At 43.6% G+C, this 27,014-nt stretch overlaps 1 protein-coding gene across 1 annotated transcript in view; it reads right to left on the bottom strand.

Annotated features, from left to right (window-relative positions):
* LOC120063701 (desmin-like) overlaps positions 1-4,247 on the bottom strand; it is a 30,141-nt gene extending 25,894 nt beyond the window's left edge. Inside the window, exon 1 of the mRNA XM_039013996.1 lies at positions 3,632-4,247. Within this exon, the coding sequence (XP_038869924.1) occupies positions 3,632-4,200 (569 nt within the window). The 5' untranslated portion in view covers positions 4,201-4,247. The remainder of the gene's footprint in view (positions 1-3,631) is intronic.
* Positions 4,248-27,014: the final 22,767 nt, after the last annotated feature.

Genomic DNA, 27,014 nt, shown 5'->3' with positions numbered 1-27,014 from the left:
GACAGAGGGGAGCAGACAGACAGAGGGGAGCAGACAGACAGAGGGGAGCAGACAGACTGAGGGGAGCATGTAGAGCAGACAGACTGAGGGGAGCAGACAGACTGAGGGGAGCAGACAGACTGAGGGGAGCAGACAGACAGAGGGGAGCATGTAGAGCAGACAGACAGAGGGGAGCAGACAGACTGAGGGGAGCAGACAGACTGAGGGGAGCAGACAGACTGAGGGGAGCAGACAGACTGAGGGGAGCAGACAGACTGAGGGGAGCAAACAGACAGAGGGGAGCATGTAGAGCAGACAGACTGAGGGGAGCATGTAGAGCAGACAGACTGAGGGGAGCAGACAGACAGAGGGGAGCAAACAGACAGAGGGGAGCATGTAGAGCAGACAGACTGAGGGGAGCAGACAGACTGAGGGGAGCAGACAGACTGAGGGGAGCATGTAGAGCAGACAGAAGCTGGAGACTGTGTTCTACTGCAGAGCAGGACATGTATGTATGTGTATCAGAGTAGGAGTGTCTGATCTAGGATCAGGTCCCTCCTGTCCGTATCATCTGATTCATTATGATCTAGGATCAGGTCCCTCCTGCCCGTATCATCTGATTCATTGTGATCTAGGATCAGGTCCCTCCTCTCCGTATCACCTGATTCATTATGATCTAGGATCAGGTCCCTCCTGCCCGTATCATCTGATTCATTATGATCTAGGATCAGGTCCCTCCTGTCCGCATCATCTGATTTATTATGATCTAGGATCAGGTCCCTCCTGTCCACATCATCTGTTTCATTGTGATCTAGGATCAGGTCCCTCCTGTCCGTATCATCTGATTCATTATGATCTAGGATCAGGTCCCTCCTGTCCATATCATCTGATTCATTATGATCTAGGATCAGGTCCCTCCTGTCCGTATCATCTGATTCATTATGATCTAGGATCAGGTCCCTCCTGTCCATATCATCTGATTCATTATGATCTAGGATCAGGTCCCTCCTGTCCACATCATCTGATTCATTATGATCTAAAAGGCTAAACTGATCCTAGATCAGCTCTCCTACTCTGAAACACTCTGAATCCCAACCCTGAGTTGATCTGAGGTCAGTATGACACAGCAGCTGTGTTGTTCCACCCCAGAACCTTCTCAAACGTTCACCCCTTTCCACCTCCACTTTCAACACTAGTTTGACTCTCCCTCATTCCTCTGTCTACACTGCACCCAAACCCCCTCCCTCGCAGAGCCTTGAAGGAGCTGGACAACGTCAGCTGTTAACAGTGGAGAGCCTTGAAGGAGCTGGACAGCGTCAGCTGTTAACAGTGGAGAGCCTTGAAGGAGCTAGACAACGTCAGCTGTTAACAGTGGAGAGCCTTGAAGGAGCTGGACAACGTCAGCTGTTAACAGTGGAGAGCCTTGAAGGAGCTAGACAACGTCAGCTGTTAACAGTGGAGAGCCTTGAAGGAGCTAGACAACGTCAGCTGTTAACAGTGGAGAGCCTTGAAGGAAATAGACAACGTCAGCTGTTAACAGTGGAGAGCCTTGAAGGAGCTGGACAGCATCAGCTGTTAACAGTGGAGAGCCTTGAAGGAGCTAGACAACGTCAGCTGTTAACAGTGGAGAGCCTTGAAGGAGCTAGACAACGTCAGCTGTTAACAGTGGAGAGCCTTGAAGGAGCTAGACAACGTCAGCTGTTAACAGTGGAGAGCCTTGAAGGAGCTGGACAACGTCAGCTGTTAACAGTGGAGAGCCTTGAAGGAGCTGGACAGCGTCAGCTGTTAACAGTGGAGAGCCTTGAAGGAGCTAGACAACGTCAGCTGTTAACAGTGGAGAGCCTTGAAGGAGCTGGACAACGTCAGCTGTTAACAGTGGAGAGAAAATCCCATAAAGAAGAAAAAAAACCCAGAGACGATTTCACACCGTTGATCCTGTACCTCGAAATAGAAACGTCTATTAACAACACTACAACAAAACATGCCACCACTAAATGTTCTTCTTATTTCTATTTCTCCTGTGTTTTTTGTTCTACTTTATTTATTTCTACTTACTATTGATATTGATTGGGAAAGAGCAAGAAAATACATTTTCACTGTAGCAGCGCACGTGACAATAAAACAACGTGAAACATGAAACACTGTTGAATGCTTCCACATGTTATGTCCATAGACTCTCATGAGGCCTTGCACGCCACAGAGTCAGACACAGCATCCAATAGGCCTGCTGATATCGGGCTATATTTAGGAGAAGTACAGTGGGCACTCAGGGGTAAATAGGGATGGATAAGAATAGTGGTCTAATATGGGAATGGTATTCTGAGACTGCTGATTCTTGAGGGTTCTGAGCAACTGGTGGACAAAGACGAGCTGTTTGCGTGTCTGTCTGTCTGTCTGTCTGTCTGTCTGTCTGTCTGTCTGTCTGTCTGTCTGTCTGTCTGTCTGTCTGTCTGTCTGTCTGTCTGTCTGTCTGTCTGTCTGTCTGTCTGTCTGTCTGTCTGTCTGCATGACTCTGTCTGCATGACTCTGTCTGTCTGAATCTTTGTCTGTCTGTCTGTCTGCATGTCTATGTGTCTCAGTCTGTCTGTCTGTCTGCGTGTTTCTGTCTGTCTGTCTGTCTGTCTGTCTGTCTGTCTGTCTGTCTGTCTGTCTGTGGTACAATAATGGTAATCCTCTTTGCTTTCCCCTCACTTTGACCGTTGGCACAGATTCATATTTATAATCTCATCGCTTTCTCTCTGTCTTCTGACATCCTCTTTCTCAATCTCTTCTAAATTCATTCTCAAGCATTTTCTCTTGTGGGTAAATTAGAAAAGTATATATATATATATATATATATATATATATATATATATATATATATATATATATATATATATATATATATATATATACAGTATATAGCTTCAGCAAAGCAGGAGAGAACTTCCAAGTATTTTGTTGGTTCATTTCAATGTCAACTGACACCGTCACTGACATGACATGGCTGTCGTATTCCTATTCTAAGATGGAGGATAAACCAAATCACTGCTGGGACTCTCCCCAATACAGCAGGAGATAAAACATGACACGTAATTCAGATCATGTCACCATTCTGTCTTTTTACATTCTACGGAGTGTCTTTCACTCAGCACAACGGATAACACCTGTTCCACCTTGGATTGATACATCTCCGGTAGTTCCAGACTGAAAATGTACACTTATTGAAATGTCAAGATAGTGATATATATTGGGGCCCGTAATCATACGGCTCAAACTTCTCAAGCGAATATGCTTAAATGTAGAACATATTACAGTAGTAATAAGTAACAGGTAATTTCAGTGATTCTCTCTTTGTTTTGTTTTTTAACTAACTTCTACGTCATGCAGTTTGAAATAAATCCACTTCCGTTGATCTTGAATATGATAACGTCCTCTCTTCTGTTTTTACTAACTTGTCTTTTCTCTCATGCCATTTGATTTCTTAAAATCAAGAGCGTATTAGCCAGTGATTTTACTAACGTCTCTCTCATTGAACAATGCGTTGTTTTGGAAGAGCTTGCAGGGATAGCATTTCATTGTACTGTTGACACCTGCTGTATCCTGTAACACGTGACAAATAAACTTTGATTTGATTTGATTTGCTGTATGTTTTTGACCCCTGACCTCTCACCTGAGTTTCAGTTTCAGCAGGTCGTCAGCCAAGTTGTCTCTCTCCACCTCCATGCGGGCTCGGTCATTGGACATGCCGTCCACCTGACGCCTCAGCTCTCTCATCTCCTCTTCGTACATCTCGGCCACGCGGGTCGGCTCGTGACCCCTCATCCTCTCGATCTCCACCACCAGAGTAGCGTTCTGCTGCTCCAGGAAACGGACCTTCTCGATGTAGCTGGCGAACCGGTCGTTCAGGTGTTGCAGCTCTGCCTTCTCATTGGTTCTGGTGTCCAGGAAGTCGCGGTTAGTGGCGTCGGCCAGGTTGAAGTCCAGCTTCTCACCCATCCCGGCGTACGAGCGCATCGCGCCGCCGGAGGAGGAACGAATGCTGCCGGAGGAGTAGCTGGGGCGGGCTGAGGTCTTGGTCATCTCGTACACTCTGGAGGACATGTGGCCCGAGCCGGAGGAGCCGCGTCCGCCGTGGGAGAACATGGAGGACATGCCTGGGGTGGATCCAACACCGGAGCCGAAGGTCCGGCGGTAGGAAGAGGCTGACTGGGCGGATTGGGAGGAGAAGGACTTGCTCATGGTGGACGTTGTCCGAGGGTCTGGCTGGAGGAACTTGGTTGCTGTTGGAGGTGGATGTCTGAATGAGGGGCTAGAGGACAGGAGAGCTGCTATTTGTAGACATACAACGCCCACTCCATATCTCCAAGCCCCCTGCCTCCAACTCCCTCAATCACCCCACTCTCTCTCTCTCTCTCTCTCTCTCTCTCTCTCTCTCTCTCTCTCTCTCTCTCTCTCTCTCTGTCTCTGTCTCTGTCTCTGTCTCTCTGTCTCTCTGTCTCTCTGTCTCTCTCTCTCTCTCTCTCTCTCGTCTCTCTCTCATTTCTATTCCCACTCTTTGATTCAGCTGTCATAGGCTCTGGTTTCCAGTAGCAGTGTGGAGGCTAGCCAGTGTGGGGGTGTAGGAAGTGGGTGTGGGTGTGGGGGTGTAGTAGTTGTTGGAAGTGGGTGTGTAGGAGTTTTTGGAAGTGGGTGTGGGGGGGGGGGGGTGTTAGTCTCATGGCCTTCTTCAAAACATGAGATTACGGTTATTAGTTACCGTACACATCTCTTATCAGAGGGACAGAAACTAGTCGACCACGTATTTATTCTTACATTTTCAAACTATGCTGCTGTGTTAAAGGATTGTAGTCTTTTTTGACTGTTGGAAACTTTTCAGAACCCATCACACTATTGTGTTTAGCTCCCAAATCACTGCCCTTTTTGTCATCAGTTTTTATCCAAAATATTGGGTTAGTGAAACGGAAACAGTTCATACCCTAAATAGCTGGACGCAGCAGAACAATGTACTAGCTGTGATGTAAAACCTGATAGCAATATTTATTAGACTAGCCTATTGGTGAATTTTATTAATCATGCATCGCCTGGCTGCATCGATTTAATTCTGCCAAAAAATGCCTTGAAACCTCGTATGAAGTTAAGTTTTGAAGCAAATACTGCGGATTTGATATTTTACATCGATATTATAATTATTTGTTTTGTTTAATTTCTGCCAACTAGTTCAAACGGTGTCAGTTCCACTTTAACATTACATGGGTAATAATGTCTAGAATGAGCATTGTGACGCAAATACATGACACTTTAAAAATTGTATGGCAGCCATGTTTGCGCCTCATTAGCTTACACGGGGAATATTTAAATGCTGCTATGTAACCGAGTGTCTAGAATTAGAACGACATTCAACATTCTAAAAGTTGGCCAAACACTCTAAATACTCTGGTCCCACCCAGAGTCATGTATATAGAGAGAATTGGGCCAATGCGGATTCTATCTGAACGTTCCCGCGAGCGCCACTTTCTCCTCCATAGCCGTTGCTGATTGATAATAGAACGCTTCCTCGCTGTGCTGTTTATTACTGATAGTTTTCAAAAACCTATGAAGATGTTCAGTGAAAACAGATATGCAACGTGTTGACACCACAACACAGTGAAGGTGTTCTATAATGTAACGATACAGGTCATCTGTAAGTCTCTGCTAGGTAAAGCTCCACCTTATCTCATCTCACTGGTCACCATAGCAACACCCACCCGTAACACGTGCTCCAGCAGGTATATCTCACTGGTCGTCCCCAAAGCCAACACCTCCTTTGGCCGCCTTTCCTTCCAGTTCTCTGCTGCCAATGACTGGAACGATTTGCAAAAATCGCTGAAGTTGGAGACTTATATCTCCCTCACTAGCTTTAAACATCAGCTATCTGAGCAGCTTACCGATCGCTGCAGCTGTACACAACCCATCTGTAAATAGCCCACCCAACTACCTACCTCATCCCCATATTGTTTTTATTTACTTTGTTCTTTTGCACACCAGTATTTCTACTTTCACCATCTGCTCATCTATCACTCCAGTGTTAATCTGCTAAATTGCAATTACTTCGCTACTATGGCCTAATTTTTGCCTTACCTCCTCACGCCTTTTGCACACACTGTATATTTCTCTATTGTGTTATTGACTGTACGTTTGTTCATTGCATGTGTAACTCTGTGTTGTTTGTGTCGCACTGCTTTGCTTTATCTTGGCCAGGTCACAGTTGTAAATGAGAACTTGTTCTCAACTGGCCTACCTGTTTAAATAAAGGTGAAATATATATATTTTTTTAAATAAAAAGGCTTCTATACACATTATCCCCAATGCTAATCAATAAAAAAACATCTGTTAAATTCTCTGCTCTGTTTTTGCTCGTTTACAACGGGTCATCTAATAGGGAATTGTCGGAATTGATCTATTGTATTGTTACATCACATAAATGTAGAGAATATGGCCAAACTTTCCCAGGTGGTTCTGGTCCAACCTAGTACAGAAACCATCCAGTGATAGAGATTAGGGTAGATCAGGAGGCCCAGACTGGTGAGTCACCGGTGGGCTACTCTCTGGCCCTGAGCCCCTGATGAGCCATAGCTCTCTCTCTCTCTCTCTCTCTCTGTAGTGTGACCTGATGATACAAAGATACCATTTGACTACTGTCTGAGTCTAAATAGTCTCGATTTCCCAGCTGCCTTGCGTAAGACGTGGAAGTACGGTAACGCTGACTAGTTAGTAAGAGGGTGGAGCTCTGTCATAGAAAAATCATCTAAAACATTAGCATTGCTATTCATTGCTATTCATTGCTATTTAAGACGTCAGATGCCCAATACAAGTGCGCCATTACGTTCCACACAAAATACAGCTCAGCTGCTGGTGTGTGTGTGTGTGTGTGTGTGTGTGCGCGTGGGTACGGCTCAGCTGCCGGTGTCACAGCTATTGTTAGCCTCTCAGTCTGAACTCTTGTCACTGCATGGCCCAGGACCCTAAGAGCGGACCTGTCAGGAAGCAGAATATAAACCTCTGGTCTAATCTCTTACATATTGGACTGTGGGTGATAATTGGCAGATAACACTGATATTTATAGGGGAAGCCTAATTTCCAAGTTAGAAACTGTGTAAAACGACTAAACTTGAAGTTAGGAAAACTGCAGCTCTAGGCAATACTGAGTTGGAGTAGAACATGTACAAATCAAAAGACATTCCTGGTTAGTAACATCTTCATGACTTAGCCTCTTTGTCCTTGATGGTAACATGTACCAGCTGTTACAATAGTCTCTAGGCCTCTTTGTCCTTGATGGTAATATGTACCAGCTGTTACAATAGTCTCTAGGCCTCTTTGTCCTTGATGGTAACATGTACCAGCTGTTACAATAGTCTCTAGGCATCTTTGTCCTTGATGGTAACATGGACCAGCTGTTACAATAGTCTCTAGGCCTCTTTGTCCTTGATGGTAACATGGACCAGCTGTTACAATAGTCTCTAGGCCTCTTTGTCCTTGATGGTAACATGTACCAGCTGTTACAATAGTCTCTAGGCCTCTTTGTCCTTGGTGGTAACATGGACCAGCTGTTACAATAGTCTCTAGGCCTCTGTGTCCTTGATGGTAACATGTACCAGCTGTTACAATAGTCTCTAGGCCTCTGTGTCCTTGATGGTAACATGGACCAGCTGTTACAATAGTCATGTGACCTCTTTGTCCTTGGTGGTAACATGGACCAGCTGTTACAATAGTCTCTAGGCCTCTTTGTCCTTGATGGTAACATGTACCATCTGTTACAATAGTCTCTAGGCCTCTTTGTCCTTGATGGTAACATGGACCAGCTGTTACAATAGTCTCTAGGCCTCTTTGTCCTTGATTGTAACATGTACCAGCTGTTACAATAGTCTCTAGGCATCTTTGTCCTTGATGGTAACATGTACCAGCTGTTACAATAGTCTCTAGGCCTCTTTGTCCTTGATGGTAACATGTACCAGCTGTTACAATAGTCTCTTGGTCTCTTTGTCCTTGATGGTAACATGTACCAGCTGTTACAATAGTCTCTAGGCCTCTTTGTCCTTGGTGGTAACATGGACCAGCTGTTACAATAGTCACTAGGCCTCTTTGTCCTTGATGGTAACATGTACCAGCTGTTACAATAGTCTCTAGGCCTCTTTGTCCTTGATGGTAACATGTACCAGCTGTTACAATAGTCTCTAGGCCTCTTTGTCCTTGATTGTAACATGTACCAGCTGTTACAATAGTCTCTAGGCCTCTTTTTCCTTGATGGTAACATGTACCAGCGGTTACAATAGTCTCTAGGCCTCTTTGTCCTTGATGGTAACATGGACCAGCTGTTACAATAGTCTCTAGGCATCTTTGTCCTTGATGGTAACATGTACCAGCTGTTACAATAGTCACTAGGCCTCTTTGTCCTTGATGGTAACATGTACCAGCTGTTACAATAGTCTCTAGGCATCTTTGTCCTTGATGGTAACATGTACCAGCTGTTACAATAGTCACTAGGCCTCTTTGTCCTTGATGGTAACATGTACCAGCTGTTACAATAGTCTCTAGGCCTCTTTGTCCTTGATGGTAATATGTACCAGCTGTTACAATAGTCTCTAGGCATCTTTGTCCTTGATGGTAACATGTACCAGCTGTTACAATAGTCTCTAGGCCTCTTTGTCCTTGATGGTAACATGTACCAGCTGTTACAATAGTCTCTAGGCCTCTTTGTCCTTGATGGTAACATGTACCAGCTGTTACAATAGTCTCTAGGCCTCTGTGTCCTTGATGGTAACATGTACCAGCTGTTACAATAGTCTCTAGGCCTCTGTGTCCTTGATGGTAACATGGACCAGCTGTTACAATAGTCATGTGACCTCTTTGTCCTTGGTGGTAACATGGACCAGCTGTTACAATAGTCTCTAGGCCTCTTTGTCCTTGATGGTAACATGTACCATCTGTTACAATAGTCTCTAGGCCTCTTTGTCCTTGATGGTAACATGGACCAGCTGTTACAATAGTCTCTAGGCCTCTTTGTCCTTGATTGTAACATGTACCAGCTGTTACAATAGTCTCTAGGCATCTTTGTCCTTGATGGTAACATGTACCAGCTGTTACAATAGTCTCTAGGCCTCTTTGTCCTTGATGGTAACATGTACCAGCTGTTACAATAGTCTCTTGGTCTCTTTGTCCTTGATGGTAACATGTACCAGCTGTTACAATAGTCTCTAGGCCTCTTTGTCCTTGGTGGTAACATGGACCAGCTGTTACAATAGTCACTAGGCCTCTTTGTCCTTGATGGTAACATGTACCAGCTGTTACAATAGTCTCTAGGCCTCTTTGTCCTTGATGGTAACATGTACCAGCTGTTACAATAGTCTCTAGGCCTCTTTGTCCTTGATTGTAACATGTACCAGCTGTTACAATAGTCTCTAGGCCTCTTTTTCCTTGATGGTAACATGTACCAGCGGTTACAATAGTCTCTAGGCCTCTTTGTCCTTGATGGTAACATGGACCAGCTGTTACAATAGTCTCTAGGCATCTTTGTCCTTGATGGTAACATGTACCAGCTGTTACAATAGTCACTAGGCCTCTTTGTCCTTGATGGTAACATGTACCAGCTGTTACAATAGTCTCTAGGCATCTTTGTCCTTGATGGTAACATGTACCAGCTGTTACAATAGTCACTAGGCCTCTTTGTCCTTGATGGTAACATGTACCAGCTGTTACAATAGTCTCTAGGCCTCTTTGTCCTTGATGGTAATATGTACCAGCTGTTACAATAGTCTCTAGGCATCTTTGTCCTTGATGGTAACATGTACCAGCTGTTACAATAGTCTCTAGGCCTCTTTGTCCTTGATGGTAACATGTACCAGCTGTTACAATAGTCTCTAGGCCTCTTTGTCCTTGATGGTAACATGTACCAGCTGTTACAATAGTCTCTAGGCCTCTGTGTCCTTGATGGTAAGATGTACCAGCTTGTTACAATAGTCACGGGGCCTCTTTGTCCTTGATGGAAACATGTACCAGCTGTTACAATAGTCTCTAGGCCTCTTTGTCCTTGATGGTAACATGTACCAGCTTGTTACAATAGTCTCTAGGCCTTCTGTACAGTTCACTGCCAAGACAAAGATGCTGAAGATTGGACCCGTTCCAACACTACGACACCTCACTAAGAACTGACTGGATTGGACCCGTTCCAACACTACGACATCTCACTAAGAACTGACTGGATTGGACCAGTTCCAACACTAACACACCTCACTAAGAACTGACTGGATTGGACCCGTTCCAACACTACGACACCTCACTAAGAACTGACTGGATTGGACCAGTTCCAACACTAACACACCTCACTAAGAACTGACTGGATTGGACCCGTTCCAATACTACGACACCTCACTAAGAACTGACTGGATTGGACCCGTTCCAACACTAACACACCTCACTAAGAACTGACTGGATTGGATCAGTTCCAACACTAACACACCTCACTAAGAACTGACTGGATTGAATATATGTTTGCTGTGTACTGACACTAATAGGGAGGAGCTTTGCAACCTGCTTTAAAGTTTGCTGACTGTGAATCCCCTAAGACAGTGGCACAAATGTTTCCAGTATTAAAACTGAAACACTTTCATCTGGTAGAGTGATTGATAAGTAACTTGTTTGACATCGAAGGACAGGAAATTCCCTCCTGGAGACATAATCTCTGATCTCACCATAACAACATAAAAATACACCTTTTCTAAGTCCCAAATGACACCCTATTCTTGTCAAAAGTAGTACACTATATAGGGAATACGATGCAATTTGGGACATGATATGTTCCATTCAGAGATAGGGGGTCTTCCGTTGGCTGGCAACCCCAAGCAGAGGGACAGAAACTGACATGTGCTCTAGATATTCTTAACCAAGTATAGACACGAGCCCCATGCCCAGTCTGCCCTGCCCCACTGCCAACAGTCATATAATATGTATACTATGTCTCTGAAATAATCTTTCTACAGAGAGGTGAGCAATGCCATGGTTTTATTATCAGCATAAGCTCTGACAAAGACCTTGAGGCCGATAAGTAAATATTATTAAATAGCAGTGATACTAGCCAGAGCAGTGAGACTATCAAGAGCAGTGAGACTAGCCAGAGCAGTGATACTATCAAGAGCAGTGATACTAGCCAGAGCAGTGATACTATCCAGAGCAGTGATACTATCCAGAGCAGTGAGACTAGCCAGAGCAGTGATACTAGCCAGAGCAGTGAGACTATCAAGAGCAGTGAGACTAGCCAGAGCAGTGATACTATCCAGAGCAGTGAGACTAGCCAGAGCAGTGATACTATCCAGAGCAGTGAGACTATCCAGAGTAGTGATACTATCCAGAGTAGTGATACTATTCAGAGCAGTGATACTATCCAGAGCAGTGATACTAGCCAGAGCAGTGAGACTATCAAGAGTAGTGATACTATCCAGAGCAGTGATACTAGCCAGAGCAGTGATACTATCCAGAGTAGTGATACTATCAGGAGCAGTGATACTATCCAGAGCAGTGATACTATCCAGAGTAGTGATACTATCCAGAGCAGTGATACTATCCAGAGCAGTGATACTATCCAGAGCAGTGATACTATCCAGAGCAGTGATACTATCCAGAGCAGTGAGACTATCCAGAGCAGTGTGACTATCCAGAGCAGTGATAATATCCAGAGCAGTGATACTAGCCAGAGCAGTGATACTAGCCAGAGCAGTGAGACTATCCAGAGCAGTGATACTATCCAGAGCAGTGAGACTATCCAGAGCAGTGATACTATCCAGAGCAGTGATACTAGCCAGAGCAGTGATACTAGCCAGAGCAGTGAGACTATCCAGAGCAGTGATACTATCCAGAGCAGTGAGACTATCCAGAGCAGTGATACTATCCAGAGCAGTGTGACTATCCAGAGCAGTGATACTATCCAGAGCAGTGATACTATCCAGAGCAGTGATACTATCCAGAGCAGTGTACAGGTTACTTATTTTTTCTCATCTTATTCAACTGTTACAAGGCACCTGCAAACTAAGATAGCTCAGATGTGCGAGTGCCTTTTTGAATTTTGAATTATCAGCATAATCTAGGCACCCAGCACCAAGGTCCATTCTGTCATGAGAGACTAGCATGAAATCATCTAGATCTGACGATGTGTATCAACGTGTGTCTAGACACCAAGGTTTCTTGCATGGGCCGAATATATGGCCACATGCTGAATAGCTATGTCACTACCGTCAATGTTGACAGATCTGTAAGCTGCTTTGGAGCGGGTAAAAGCCTCTGCAGAATGCCCATATACCATTGAGTAAAACCTTTACTGTGTCTCCCTATAGAGTTACAGTCTGAACGTCAGGGTTGTTCCGTTTCATCTCAGCGAGCCATGACACCCACCGTCTCAGATTGTTCCCGAAATGGTTTCTTGTCGTTAGAAATAGATTAAATAAGCATTCCTGCAACGTTATATTTGTTGAAAGACAATTTTAGATGATGAACAATTAAGCTAATTGATTGCACCTAAATACTGTACTGAACTATACTCTACTTTAATTTACTGTACTGGACTCTACTGTACTGGACTCTACTGTGGTCTACTGTACTGGACTCTACTGTACTGGACTCTACTGTGGTCTACTGTAATGTACTGTACTGTACTGTACTCTACTGTACTCTACTGTAATGTACTGGACTCTACTGTGGTCTACTGTACTGTACTCTACTCTACTGTACTGTACTCTACTGTACTCTACTCTACTGTACTGTACTCTACTGTGGTCTACTGTACTCTACTGTACTGTACTCTACTGTACTCTACTCTACTGTACTGTACTCTACTGTGGTCTACTGTACTCTACTGTACTGTACTCTACTGTACTCTACTGTAATGTACTGGACTCTACTGTGGTCTACTGTACTCTACTGTACTGTACTGTACTGTACTGTACTCTACTCTACTGTACTGTACTCTACTGTACTGTACTGTACTGTACTCTACTCTACTGTACTCTACTCTACTGTACTGTACTCTACTGTACTCTACTGTACTCTACTCTACTGTACTCTACTCTACTCTACTCTACTCTACTCTACTGTACTCTACTGTACTGTACTGTACTGTACTGTACTGTACTCTACTGTACTCTACTGTACTGTACTGTACTGTACTCTACTCTACTGTACTGTACTCTACTGTACTGTACTCTACTCTACTGTACTCTACTGTACTCTACTCTACTCTACTCTACAATACTCTACTGTACTGTACTCTACTGTACTCTACTCTACTGTACTCTACTGTACTCTACTCTACTCTACTCTACAATACTCTACTGTACTGTACTCTACTGTACTCTACTCTACTGTACTGTACTCTACTGTACTCTACAATACTCTACTGTACTCTACTGTACTGTACTGTACTGTACTCTACTGTACTGTACTCTACTGTACTCTACTGTACTCTACTGTACTGTACTCTACTCTACTCTACTGTACTGTACTCTACTGTACTGTACTCTACTGTACTCTACTGTACTCTACAATACTCTACAATACTCTACTGTACTCTACTGTACTGTACTCTACTGTACTGTACTCTACTGTACTCTACTGTACTCTACTGTACTCTACTCTACTCTACTGTACTCTACTATACTGTACTGTTCTGTACTCTACTCTACTCTACTGTACTCTACTGTACTGTACTGGACTGTACTGTACTCTACTGTACTCTACTGTACTGTACTGTACTGTACTGTACTCTACTGTACTCTACTGTACTGGACTCTACTGTGGTCTACTGTACTGGACTCTACTGTACTGAACTGTGCTGTCCAAACTTCTGAACCGATCATGGAACGTCTATGTTTGGGCCAAATGAAGACCAGTTCAGACGTCTCTGGATGTTGAAATCAGGCCGGACCAAATTACAGCTACTTTTCGACGTCCATGGACGTCCGGTGTCGGTCGGTGCTCAGCGGGTGAGGATGCTGGTTACAGTAAATGGGAAAGGGAAGTGTCTCGTGGGTAGGTGGCAGTAAGAGCCGGGAGAGGTGATATTCATTGGAGAGAGAGTGAGAGGGAGGAGTTGTCCAGACTTTTCACACTCTTGCTTTGACCACCAGACCAGAAAGAAAACAGTTATGAGCTGAACATAACAGTATGCCAGTGAAAGGAAGGACAGTAGCAGGAGACACTATGAGCTGAACATAACAGTATGCCAGTGGAAGAGAGGACAGTAGCAGGAGACACTATGAGCTGAACATAACAGTATGCCAGTGAAAGGGAGGACAGTAGCAGGAGACACTATGAGCTGAACATAACAGTATGCCAGTGAAAGGGAGGACAGTAGCAGGAGACACTATGAGCTGAACATAACAGTATGCCAGTGAAAGGGAGGACAGTAGCAGGAGACACAATGAGCTGAACATAACAGTATGCCAGTGGAAGGGAGGACAGTAGCACGTAACCCAACAGTGGTTTGTGACTGCTAAGATTTCCATTTGTATCCAATTCAATCGCAGAAATTCTGTTACTATTTTTTCAGAAATTCTGTTACAAATTCTGTTACAAAATTGATATCCGTAATAACACTATAACTAATGGACAGGTCTACCTTTACTCGTTACTTCTGTGAACTTTCATTATCCTCCCTCGTGAGGAGGAACATTTTGAAAATATCTTAAAGATATGTAGGTTTTTAGTAACGGAATTACAAGGCACAAGGCAATGCATCTTAAACTTACAGAAGACAGGAAATGCCCTGGTGCTCATGGGTCCTTTTACATGGAAATGCCCTGGTGTTCATGGGTCCTTTTACATGGAAATGCCCTGGTGTTCATGGGTCCTTTTACATGGAAATGCCCTGGTGTTCATGGGTCCTTTTACATGGAAATGCCCTGGTGCTCATGGGTCCTTGTACATGGAAATGCCTTGGTGCTCATAGGTCCTTGTACATGGAAATGCCCTGGTGCTCATGGGTCCTTTTACATGGAAATGCCCTGGTGCTCATGGGTTCTTTTACATGGAAATGCCCTGGTGCTCATGGGTCCTTTTACATGGAAATGCCCTGGTGCTCATAGGTCCTTTTACATGGAAATGCCCAGCTTTAAAGATAATATCCTACAATTCTACACATTTTGCCATGAGGCGGAGAGAAATAAAAAATTCATTTTGGTGGAATACAAGAAGAATTGCATGGATAATTGGTGCAGTTCTGTGGATACCAATATCCCTGTGAGCATCCCAGGCCACATACATTGTAGATAAATAATATTACATTGTATTGTATTGCACCCTCTAAACATATTCCACGGATCCAACATTTGTTGAATCTGTTGTTGCTGTTAGTAAAATATATTTTTTTAAATGAATGTAAAAAAAAGCAGATCCCATTTTAAGAACCCTTGGCCTTCGGAATGTGGACCAGGTGGGGGTTGGGGGAACCGGGAAGAGAAGCATGCTTGTAAATATGCCGGAGGAGGCAAGAGAGAGAGGGGGGGGGGGGGGGGGGGGGACAGAGACAGTCACATAGACAGAGACAAGACAGAGAGAGAGAGAGGGAGAGAGAGAGATAGACAGAGAGAGAGAGAGAGAGAGAGAGAGCAAAACAGAGAGAGAGAGAGGGGGGGGAGACCGAGACAGTCACATAGACAGAGACAAGACAGAGAGAGAGGGAGAGAGAGAGAGAGAGAGAGGGGGAGGGAGAGAGAGAGAGAGAGAGACAGCAAAACACAGAGAGAGAGAGGGGGGTGGGAGACAGAGACAGTCACATAGACAGAGACAAGACAGAGAGAGAGAGAGAGAGAGGGAGCGATAGAGAAAGAGAGAGACAGAGATAGACTGAGAGAGAGGGATAGAGAGAGAGAGGTAGAGAGAGAGAGAGAGAGAGAGAGAGAGACAGCAAAACAGAGAGAGACAGAGGGGGAGAGATACAGAGAGAGAGAGACAGAGATAGACTGAGAGAGAGAGAGAGACAGAGATATGGTAGAAATTCCATGACATTTGACACGGGGTGTGGGCGGAGGTGTCAGGGAGACGTGGGTGGCAAGGTGAGGGTCATCGGTCTAAAACACACACCCGTTGCCGAGCAACCAACAAAACACAGATACACGTATGCCAGGGAGGTGAACTACCACACGAGACGAGAGTCACGGTGTATGAAAGGGAAATGGAGGGATGGGGTGAGAGAGAGAGACAGAGAGAGACAGGTAGAGAGAGAGAGAGAGAGAGAGAGAGAGAGAGAGAGAGAGAGAGAGAGAGAGAGAGAGAGAGAGAGAGAGAGAGAGACAGACAGAGAGAGAGACAGATAGAGAGACAGAGAGAGAGACAGAGACAGCGTTTTACTACTGCATGGGAATGGAATGTGTCACCGTAGCGTAAATAAAACCATCAAAAATATTCTTTCAAACAAACATATGACCTGTGTTTATTTTCATGCCACATAACCCAAACCTTAAACAATCATGTTAAAAATAAATATACGACATAAGACAGATTAACCCACACAGAACATCTTTATCTTAGCAGCAATGTGACTTCATATGAGTCATAATCTAAAAAGCATCATTTACAAGCTATTTACAAGCCTCCAAAAGGACAGCTGATAAGGAGTGGCTTTCGTTTGATCCTTATGTATTAAGATCTGCGTATTCACATGACTTGATTCATGAAATGTGTTAAAAACTGTCCGAACACCGAGTTGGGGAGTAACTGATTACAAAAACAAACAAAAAAACGAACTGTAATCCATTACCAGCAAAGATATTAGAGTCAGACAGATACAGTACTTTTGAAAAACGAGGTGATTCATTCTAGGATTAGGCATACTTTCAAATTCACAAATGAAATTTTCACAAATTCTTTTTGACACCTTTTTGTCACGCCCTGATCTGTTTCACCTGTTCCTTGTGAATGTCTCCAGCCCCTTCCAGGTGTCGCTTATTTTCCCCGGTGTATTTATCCCTGTGTTTCCTGTCTCTCTGTGCCAGTGTATTTATCCCTGTGTTTCCTGTCTCTCTATGCCAGTTCGTCTGGTATGTTTGTCAAGTCAACCAGCGTGGTTTTTTCCCGTACTCCTTTTTCCTCTTCTCTTTACTAGTCCTCCCGGTTTTGACCCTTGCCTGTTTTCTGGACTCCATTCCTGCCTGCCCTGACCATTCTGCCTGCACTGACCTCTAGCCTGCCTGCCCTGACCATTCTGCCTGCCCTGACCTCTAGCCTGCCTGACCATTCTGCCTGCCCTGACCTCTAGCCTGCCTGCCTGACCATTCTGCCTGCCTTGACCTCTAGCCTGCCTGCCTGACCATTCTGCCTGCCCTGACCTCTAGCCTGCCTGCCTGCCCTGACCTCTAGCCTGCCTGCCCTCTAGCCTGCCTGCCCTGACCATTCTGCCTGCCCTGACCTCTAGCCTGCCTGCCTGACCATTCTGCCTGCCCTGACCTCTAGCCTGCCTGCCTAACCATTCTGCCTGCCCTGACCTCTAGCCTGCCTGCCCTGACCTCTAGCCTGCCTGCCCTGACCTCTAGCCTGCCTGCCCTGACCTCTAGCCTGCCTGCCCTGACCTCTAGCCTGCCCTTCGGGAACCTACTGGACTCTCAACTGGTTTTAAACCTTTTTGCCTGTCCTACGACCATTCTCTTCCCCTTTTTGGATGAATAAACAGCTTAGACTCTAACCATCTGGGTCTGGCTTTGTGCCCTTAAACTGTTATGTTTTCTCAAATGGTATTCAAATCAGCATTGACAAAAAAAGGCACGTTGAAGTTTGCTCCGCCTGAGCGTGTCTGACCACAAGTCAGAGACCAAAGTGATTACACACCAAATGCGTTTGATGGATCGCAGGAATACACTTTTGTAGACAGAGGACCGGATTAAGAAATCATATGGCCCCTGGGATTTGTTTTTCTCACTAATCACACTGCTGCTCTCTCATTTAGCAATTTCGCCTTACGGATTGACGTTGTTGTTGATGGCTGTTCACAAATGTATATGTGTTTTCTAATAATGGTTGAAGTGAATACATTGAAGCTGCCTATCAATCATTGTTTTTGCGACCAGCCACTAGTTTTCTGCCAGCAGCTCAAATGATGATGTCTCATTCATATGGTAACACAACACACAATACAATCAAATACAGCACAACATAAAACAATATAACGCAAGACAAAATACAACACAACACAAAACACACCATAACATAACACAATGCAACACTATACAACAAAACAAAATAAAATACAAAACCACACGACAAGACACGATACAACACAACACGACACAACACAATACAACACAATACAATACACTGTACTTGTAACGGTGTTACTCCTCATCGTCTGAAGAGGAGTAAGAGAGGTCGGACCATTACGCAGCGTGGTAAGTGTCCATATTCGGTTTATTAACTGAACACTAAGAAATACAAAATAACAACGAAACAGTCCCGTATGGTGATAACACAGACACAGAAAACAATCACCCACAACACACAATGACAAACAGGCTACCTAAATATGGCTCCCAATCAGAGACAACGACTGACACCTGCCTCTGATTGAGAACCTGTTAGTGGAATTAAATAATTCCTCCAATATACTCATTAATTAAATTCAATCTGTCTATTTATAAGAATTTGTAAGATACTTATTAACATAAAATAGACAGGATACAGTCTTATTAAAATTAGATAATAGTGTTTATTCTCGGAGCACGCTGCCATTTGATCATAAACACAGGTTTATATACAAGATATGACGTCATAGGTTACAGAATAAGTCTCATTGTCCTGACAAATAGAAAACAGGTTCAAAAGTTCATTCCAACTTCACAGCACACACACATGACACATAATATAATCAATTATCCTGAAGGCTCACTATAATTTATTACCACTTTAGCAGACAACTCAAGATAATGGAAGACCTAAAAAGTTACCCACAGCCTTATCTAAACATCTCAGGGCTAAGTTGGGTCAGTTCAACCATAGTTTAACGACCCTTTCTGCTTATTTTATGACCCACAACACAAATCTCTTTTCACCAGGCATGCAGAGTTCAATTAGTTATAGTTTTATCTAAAGCTAGAATTTGTTTTAACTATTTATTAACAAAATTCCTAACAGAACCATACCAGGCCAAACACATAGAAACAGACAACCTAGACATACAACATAGAATGCCCACCCACATCACACCCTGACCAAACAAAACATATAAACATACAAAGCAAACTATGGTCAGGGCGTGACAGTACTGAGTATTTTTTTTATTTTAAAAGTATATCTTTTAATATCGATAAAACATTTTGGGATATAAAAATGTACCTTTATTGATATAAAAAAAATACAATTATTGATGTAAAAAAAATGCATTGAATACATGTTAAAATGGCTTTCCGTACATATGGTATACATTTTTCACATGCGAACAGCATGGTAGTACTCAAAGCATGCCATTCCATGAGGCCAGCATTTCTTTTTCATGTCGAAGCAATGATCCCCATCAGTCCTCCATGACAAAACGAAATCTTAAACAACACAGTAGGCCGATAAGTCCTTTGTTTTTTGGTGGGGTTATACTCAGGTAAAACAATTTGGTTGATCTACACTACCGTTCAAAACGTTTGGCGTCACTTAGAAATGTCCTTGTTTTTGAAAGAAAAGCACCTTTTTATTCTCCATTAAAATAGCATCAAATTGATCAGAAATACAGTGTAGACATTGTTCATGTTGTAAATGACTATTGTAGCTGGAAACGGCTGATTTTTTAAATGGAATATCTACATAGGCGTACGGAGGCCCATTATCAGCAACCATCACTCCTGTGTTCCAATGGCACGTTGTGTTAGCTAATCCAAGTTTAGCATTTTAAAAGGCTAATTGATCATTAGAAAACCATTTTGCAATTATGTTAGCACAGCTGAAAACTGTTGTACTGATTAACGGTGGAATAAAACTGGCCTTCTTTAGACTAGTTGAGTGTCTGGAGCATCAGCATTTGTGGGTTCGATTACAGGCTCAAAATGGCCAGAAACAAAGACCTTTCTTCTGAAACTCGTCAGTCTATTCTTGTTCTGAGAAAGGAAGGTTATTCCATGCGAGAAATTGCCAAGAAACTGAAGATCTCATACAACGCTGTGTACTACTCCCTTCACAGAACAGCGCAAACTGTCTCTAACCAGAATAGAAAGAGGAGTGGGAGGCCCCGGTGCACAACTGAGCTAGAGGACAAGTACATTAGAGTGTCTAGTTTGAGAAACCGACGCCTCACAAGTCCTCAACTAGCAGCTTCATTAAATAGTACCCGCAAAACACCAGTCTCAACGTCATCAGTGAAGAGGCGACTCTGGAATGCTGGCCTTCTAGACAGAGTTGCAAAGAAAAATCCATTGATCTCAGACTGGCCAATAAAAAGAAAAGATTACAATGGGAAAAAATAACACAGACACTGGACAGAGGAACTGGACAATTTGCCAGGCACACAAACCTGAATGCACTCATGGCTCCTTTCTGTGCAAACCAAAATTATGATCTATTTCTCTTAATTGCCTTGTGAAAGCCTAACACTGTAAGATCGTTTTTTATAAGCTAGTCGTGTTGGCAATAGAACAAACTTTCAAATTATGCCCACCTGACCCAGATTGTGATTTATAATGGACCTTTTTGGATTGCGTAAACAACAACATTATTTTGTTTGAATGACTTAGTATCTTGTTTGATCAACTTAATTGTTATTTTGTATATTTAGGTCTCATCTGTTATGCAGCTTGTCAGACTGTGTAACAGTTGCTGCAGCCGTTCATTCACTGCTTTCATCCATTGATACAGTATGATTATTCATTGACAGTTGTTTGATATCCTAAAGCAGAGCTGCTTTTGAATGCCAGAGCATCTTCAGTACATTTGGAAAGTATTCAGACCCCTTGACCTTTTTCACATTTATTACATTACAGCCTCAAAAATTGGATTAGAGTTCCATGTAGTCATGGCTCTATGTAGTACAGTGTGCCTCCCATAGTTTTTTCTGGACTTGGGGAAATTGAGCTCAGGTGCATTCTGTTTCTATTGATCATCCTTGAGATGTTTCTACAACTTGATTGGAATCCACCTGTGGTAAATTCAATTGATTGGACATGATTTGGAAAGGCACACCTGTCTATATAAGGTCCCACAGTTGACGGTGCATGTCAGAGCATAAACCAAGCCATGAGATCGAATGAATTGTAGAGCTCCAAGACAGGATTGCGTCGAGGCACAGATCTGGGAAAGGGTACCAAAACATTTCTGCAGCAATGAAGGTCCCAAAAAACACAGTGGCCTCCATCATTCTTAAATGGAAGAAGTTCGGAACCACCAAGACTCTTCCTAGAGCTTGGCCGCCTGGCCAAACTGAGCCTTCGGAGGAGAAGGGCCTTGGTCAGGGAGGTGACCAAGAACCCGATGGTCACTCTGACAGAGGTCCAAAGTTCCTCTGTGGAGTTGGAGAACCTAAAGGACGCTGACCATTAGAAACAAGATTCTCTGTTCAGATGAAACCAAGACTGAACTCTTAAGAATGAATGCCAAGCGTCACGTCTGGAGGAAACCTGGCACCATCTCTATGGTGAAGCATGGTGGTGGCAGCATCACGCTGCAGGGATGTTTTTCAGCAACAGGGACTGGGAGACTAGTCAGGATTGAGGGAAAGATGAATGGAGCAAACTACAGAGAGATCCTTGATGAAAACCTGCTCCAGAGCGCTCAGGACCTCAGACTGGGGTGAACGTTCACCTTCCAACAGGACCACGACCCTAATCACACAGCCAAGACAACGCAGGAGTGACTTCGGGACAAGTCTCTGAATGTCCTTGAGTGGCCCAGCCAGAGCCCGGACTTGAACCCGATCTAACATCTCTGGAGAGACCTGAAAATAGCTGTGCAGCAACGCTCACCATCCAACATGACAGAGCTTGAGAGGATCTGCAGAGAAGAATGGGAGAAACTCCCCCATATACAGGTGTGCCAAGCTTGTAGCATCATACCCAAGAAGACTCAAGGTTGTACATCCTGCCAAAGGGGCTTCAACAAAGTACTGAGTAAAGGGTCTGAATAATTATGTATATGTTTTATTTGCTTTGTCATTATGGGGTATTGTGTGTAGATTGATGGGGGGGAGGGGGGGGGGCAATTCAATCCATTATAGAATAAAGCTGTAATGAAGAAATGGTGTTAGCCTTCTCTCCTGCTCCAATGTCGCTCTGGTACTGCTCAGCCACATGTTCTGGGCAGGCTCAGCCACAAGTTCTGGGCAGGCTCAGCCACAAGTTCTGGGCAGGCTCAGCCACAAGTTCTGGGCAAGCTCAGCCACAAGTTCTTGGCAGGCTCAGCTACAAGTTCTGAGCAAGCTCAGCCACAAGTTCTGGGCAGGCTCAGCCACAGGTTCTGGGCAGGCTCAGCCACAAGCTCTGGGAAGGCTCAGCCACAAGTTCTGGGCAGGCTCAGCCACAGGTTCTGGGCAGGCTCAGCCACAAGCTCTGGGAAGGCTCAGCCACAAGCTCTGGGCAGGCTCAGCCACAAGCTCTGGTACTGCTCAGCCACAAGCTCTGGTACTGCTCAGCCACAAGCTCTGGTACTGCTCAGCCACAAGCTCTGGGCAGGCTCAGCCACAGGTTCTGGGCAGGCTCAGCAACAAGCTCTGGTACTGCTCAGCCACAGGTTCTGGTACTGCTCAGCCACAGGTGCTGGTACTGCTCAGCCACAGGTTCTGGTACTGCTCAGCCACAAGTTATGGTACTGCTCAGCCACAGGTTCTGGGCAGGCTCAGCCACAAGCTCTGGTACTGCTCAGCCACAAGCTCTGGGCAGGCTCAGCCACAGGTTCTGGGCAGGCTCAGCAACAAGCTCTGGTACTGCTCAGCCACAGGTTCTGGTACTGCTCAGCCACAGGTGCTGGTACTGCTCAGCCACAGGTTCTGGTACTGCTCAGCCACAAGTTATGGTACTGCTCAGCCACAGGTTCTGGGCAGGCTCAGCCACAAGGTTTGGTACTGCTCAGCCACAAGCTCTGGGCAGGCTCAGCCACAAGTGCTGGTACTGCTCAGCCACAGGTTCTGGGCAGGCTCAGCCACAGGTTCTGCCTATAATTTTTTATTTCCATTATCACTTCTTTATTACTTTTTTAAAATGTATTTTAATTACTGGGATCCCACCCATAATAAAATAGATTTACAGTATATTATGATGTTTCTATTCCAAGAAAAACGAAAATAAATGTTATTGTAGCCTACCTAAAACATATGTTAATAGATTTGAAGACATTCGAAATAGAAACTACACATCCTAAAGGTCAGAAAGTAGAATAATAACAAGATATAGGTACAATACAATACAATACAATACAATACAATACAACATAATACAATACAATAACAACTAGATATAGGTACAATACAATACAATACAATACAATACAATAACAACTAGATATAGGTGGGGTCACAGTAATGATAATGATTTAGGCCATCAGAGAACTGGCAAAACAAATATGTTTTTAAAGAAACACTTAACCAGTACTTGCACTTGCTTTGTGCCTTAGGGCTTTTGGGGCTACAAGAGTTTGCCTTGTAGTATTACAGTCTACACCCAAAACCATTCTACAGTTTTATTTCACAATAGAGGAAACATTATCATGCTTTTTAATCAGTGACTTGACTTTCCAACTCAATTTGAAATCCAGTCTCTTGTGGTTCACTTCTGAGATGAGTTGGGAGGCATGATAATACAGTACAGACTTACAGACACTAGGTGTCACTGCAGCCATGCAAGTTGTATAAACAGCCACGTAGCCGACGTTTATAGTCTCATACAGGGCCGGCTCTAGCCTTGGAGGGCCCTAAGCGAGATTTGGTTGGGGTGGCCCCCACCTCGTTGGAAAATATTTTAGTGCCTCCTCCTCATCCCCCCCACGATGCTGAAGAGAAAAAAGTTTTAAAGTTAATTTCCTACAATTCTACATATTTTGCTATGGGGTGTTGCAGTTGATTAAATATATATTTTTCACCCATCTATACACATTACCCCATAATGAAAAAGTGAAAACACGTTTTAAGACATTTTTGCAAATGCATTGAAAATGAAATACAGAAATATCTAAATTATATAAGTACTCACACCCCTGAGTGAATACATGTTAGAATCACCTTTGGCAGCGATTACCACTGTAAGTCTTTCTGGGTACGTTTCTAGGAGCTTTGCACACCTGGATTGTACAATATTTGCACGTTATTCTTTGAAGAATATCTTCAAGTTATTTGTTGATGATTGCTAGACTGCAATTTTCAAGTCTTGTCCTATATTTTCAAGATGATTTAAGTACAAAAAGTAACAAGGCCATTCAGAAATATTCAATGTCTTCTTGGTAAGAAACTCCAGTGTAGGATTGGCCTTGGTGTTTTAGGTTATTGCCCTGCTGAAAGGTGAATTATCTCCCAGTGTCTATTGGAAAGCAGACTGAACCAGGTTTTTCTCTAGGATTTTGCCTGTGCTTATAGCTGTATTCAGTTTATTTTTATCCTAAAAAAACTCCCTAGTCCTTGCCGATGACAAGCATACCCATAACATGATGCAGCCACCACCATGCTTGAAAATATGAAGAGTGGTACTTGGATTTGCCCCAAAAATAACACTTTGTATTCAGGACATAAAGTTAGTTTCTTAGCCAAATTGTTTGCAGTATTACTTTAGTTCCTTGTTGCAAACAGAATGCATGTTTTGGAATAGTTGTATTCTGAACAGTTTTTGAACAGTCCTCAGTTTTTTCCTATCCCAGCGTTTAAACTTTGTAACTGTTTTAAAATCCCCACTGGCCTCATGGTGAAATCGCTGAGTGGTTTCCTTCCTCTCCGGCAACTGAGTTAGGAAGGACGCCTGTATCTTTTTAGTGAGTTTGTGTTGATACACCATCTAAAGTGTAATGAATAACTTCACCATGTTCAAAGGGATATTTAATGTCTGCTTTTTACATTTTTACACATCTACCAATAGGTGCCCTTCTTCGCGGGGCATTTTAAAACCTCCCTGGTCTTTGTGGTTGAATCTGTGTTTTAAATTGACTGCTTGACTGAGGTAATTGTACAGGTAATTGTATGTAATTGTACAGATAGTTGTATGTGTGTGGTACAGAGATGAGGTTGTCATTCAAAATCATGTTAAACACTATTATTGCACACAGAGTAAGTCCATGCAACTTATTATGTGACTTGTTAAGCAAATAACAATTAAGCACATTTTTTATCCTGAACTTATTTCGGCTTGTCATAACAGAAGGGGTTGAATACTTATTGAAATAAGATATTTCAGTTTACATATTGTTTTATAATTAGTACAAATTTCGAAAAACAATTCCACATTTACATTATGGGGTATTGTAGGCCACTGACACAAAATCTCAATTCAATACATTTTAAACTCAGACAGTAACAGAACAAAATTGGGAAGAATTCAAGGGGTGTGAATACTTTCTGATGGTGTATATATAAATTAGCTGAAATAAAAGATCCCTGAAATGTTCATATGCACAAAAAGCTTATTTCTCTCAAATGTTTTTCAGCTTGAGCTCTACCTGGCGACCGTCCACCCGGCTCCTTCGGGGCATGAGAGCGTGTCCGACCTCGTCTCCTGCCTCTCAGGCAAAGCCCTGGAGTGGGCCAACGCTGTATGGAGTGAAGGAGATGCGGCGTTGGACCATTACGTAGAGTTCACTCGCCGCTTTCGGGTAGTTTTCGACCACCCGCCTGAGGGTCGAGCAGCGGGTGAACATCTGTTCCACCTGAGGCAGGGGACGAGGAACGTGCAGGAAAAAGCTTATTTCTCTCAAATGTTTTGCACAAATTTGTTTACATCCCTATTAGGGATTTATAGACGATATATTTGTCACGACTTCCGCCGAAGTCGGTCCCTCTCCTTGTTCGGGCGGCGTTCGGCGGTCGACGTCACCGGCCTTCTAACCAACGCCGATTCACTTTTCATTTTCCATTTGTTTTGTCTTTGTCTTACACACCTGCTTTCAATCCCCAAATTACTTGTTCATTATTTAACCCTCTGTTCCCCCATGTTTGTTTGTGAGTAATTGTTTTTTGTATTGCGGTCCGTATTGTGTGGCCTTCTATTTACGACGTGTATTGGGATATATTTTGAGTAAAATTGCTTTCTTTACTCTTATCTGCTGTCCTGCGCCTGACTCATCTTCCCAGCTACACACAGACGCTTTACAATATTGTTTGTTTATTTGGCTGTTACAATCGCTACAGCTGCTCTTTCTGTTTTTACACTGAACAGAAGTATGAACACAACATATAAAGTATTGGTCCCATGTTTCATGAGCTGAAATAAAAGATCCCAGAAATGTTGAATACGCACAAAAAGCTTATTTCTGATTTTGTGAACAAATGTGTTTACATCTCTGTTAGTGAGCATTTCTCCTTTGCCAAGATAATCCATCTACCTGACAGGTGTGGCATATCAAGAAGCTGATTAAACAGCATGATCATTACACAGGTGCAACTTTTGCTGGGGACAAGAAAATGCCACTCTAAAATGTGCAGTTTTGTCACACAACACAATGCCACATATTTGAAGGAGCGTACAATTGGCATGCTGACTGCAGGAATGTCCACCAGAGCTGTTGCCAGAGAATTTCATGTTTATTTATCTACCATAAGCCCCCTCGAACGATGTTTTAGAGGATTTGTCAGTATGTCCAACCACCCTCAGAACCGCAGACGACAAGTAACCACGCCAGTCCAGGACCTCCACATCCGGCTTCTTCACCTGCGGGATTGTCTGAGACCAGCCACCCAGACAGATGATGAAACTGTGGGTTTGCACAACCGAAGAAGCCGTCTCAAGGAAGCTCATCTACATGCTTGTCGTCCTCAATAGGGTCTTGACCTGATTGCAATTTGACTTCGTAACCAACTTCAGTTGGCAAATGCTCACCTTCGATGGCCACCAACACGCTGGAGAAGTGTGCTCTTGACAGATGAATACCGGTTTCAACTG

Source organism: Salvelinus namaycush, chromosome 19 (assembly GCF_016432855.1).
Source record: "Salvelinus namaycush isolate Seneca chromosome 19, SaNama_1.0, whole genome shotgun sequence".
Taxonomy (NCBI): domain Eukaryota; kingdom Metazoa; phylum Chordata; class Actinopteri; order Salmoniformes; family Salmonidae; genus Salvelinus; species Salvelinus namaycush.
The sequence above is the reverse complement of the archived record's forward strand: the minus strand, read 5'-3'. Positions and strand labels throughout refer to the sequence as shown.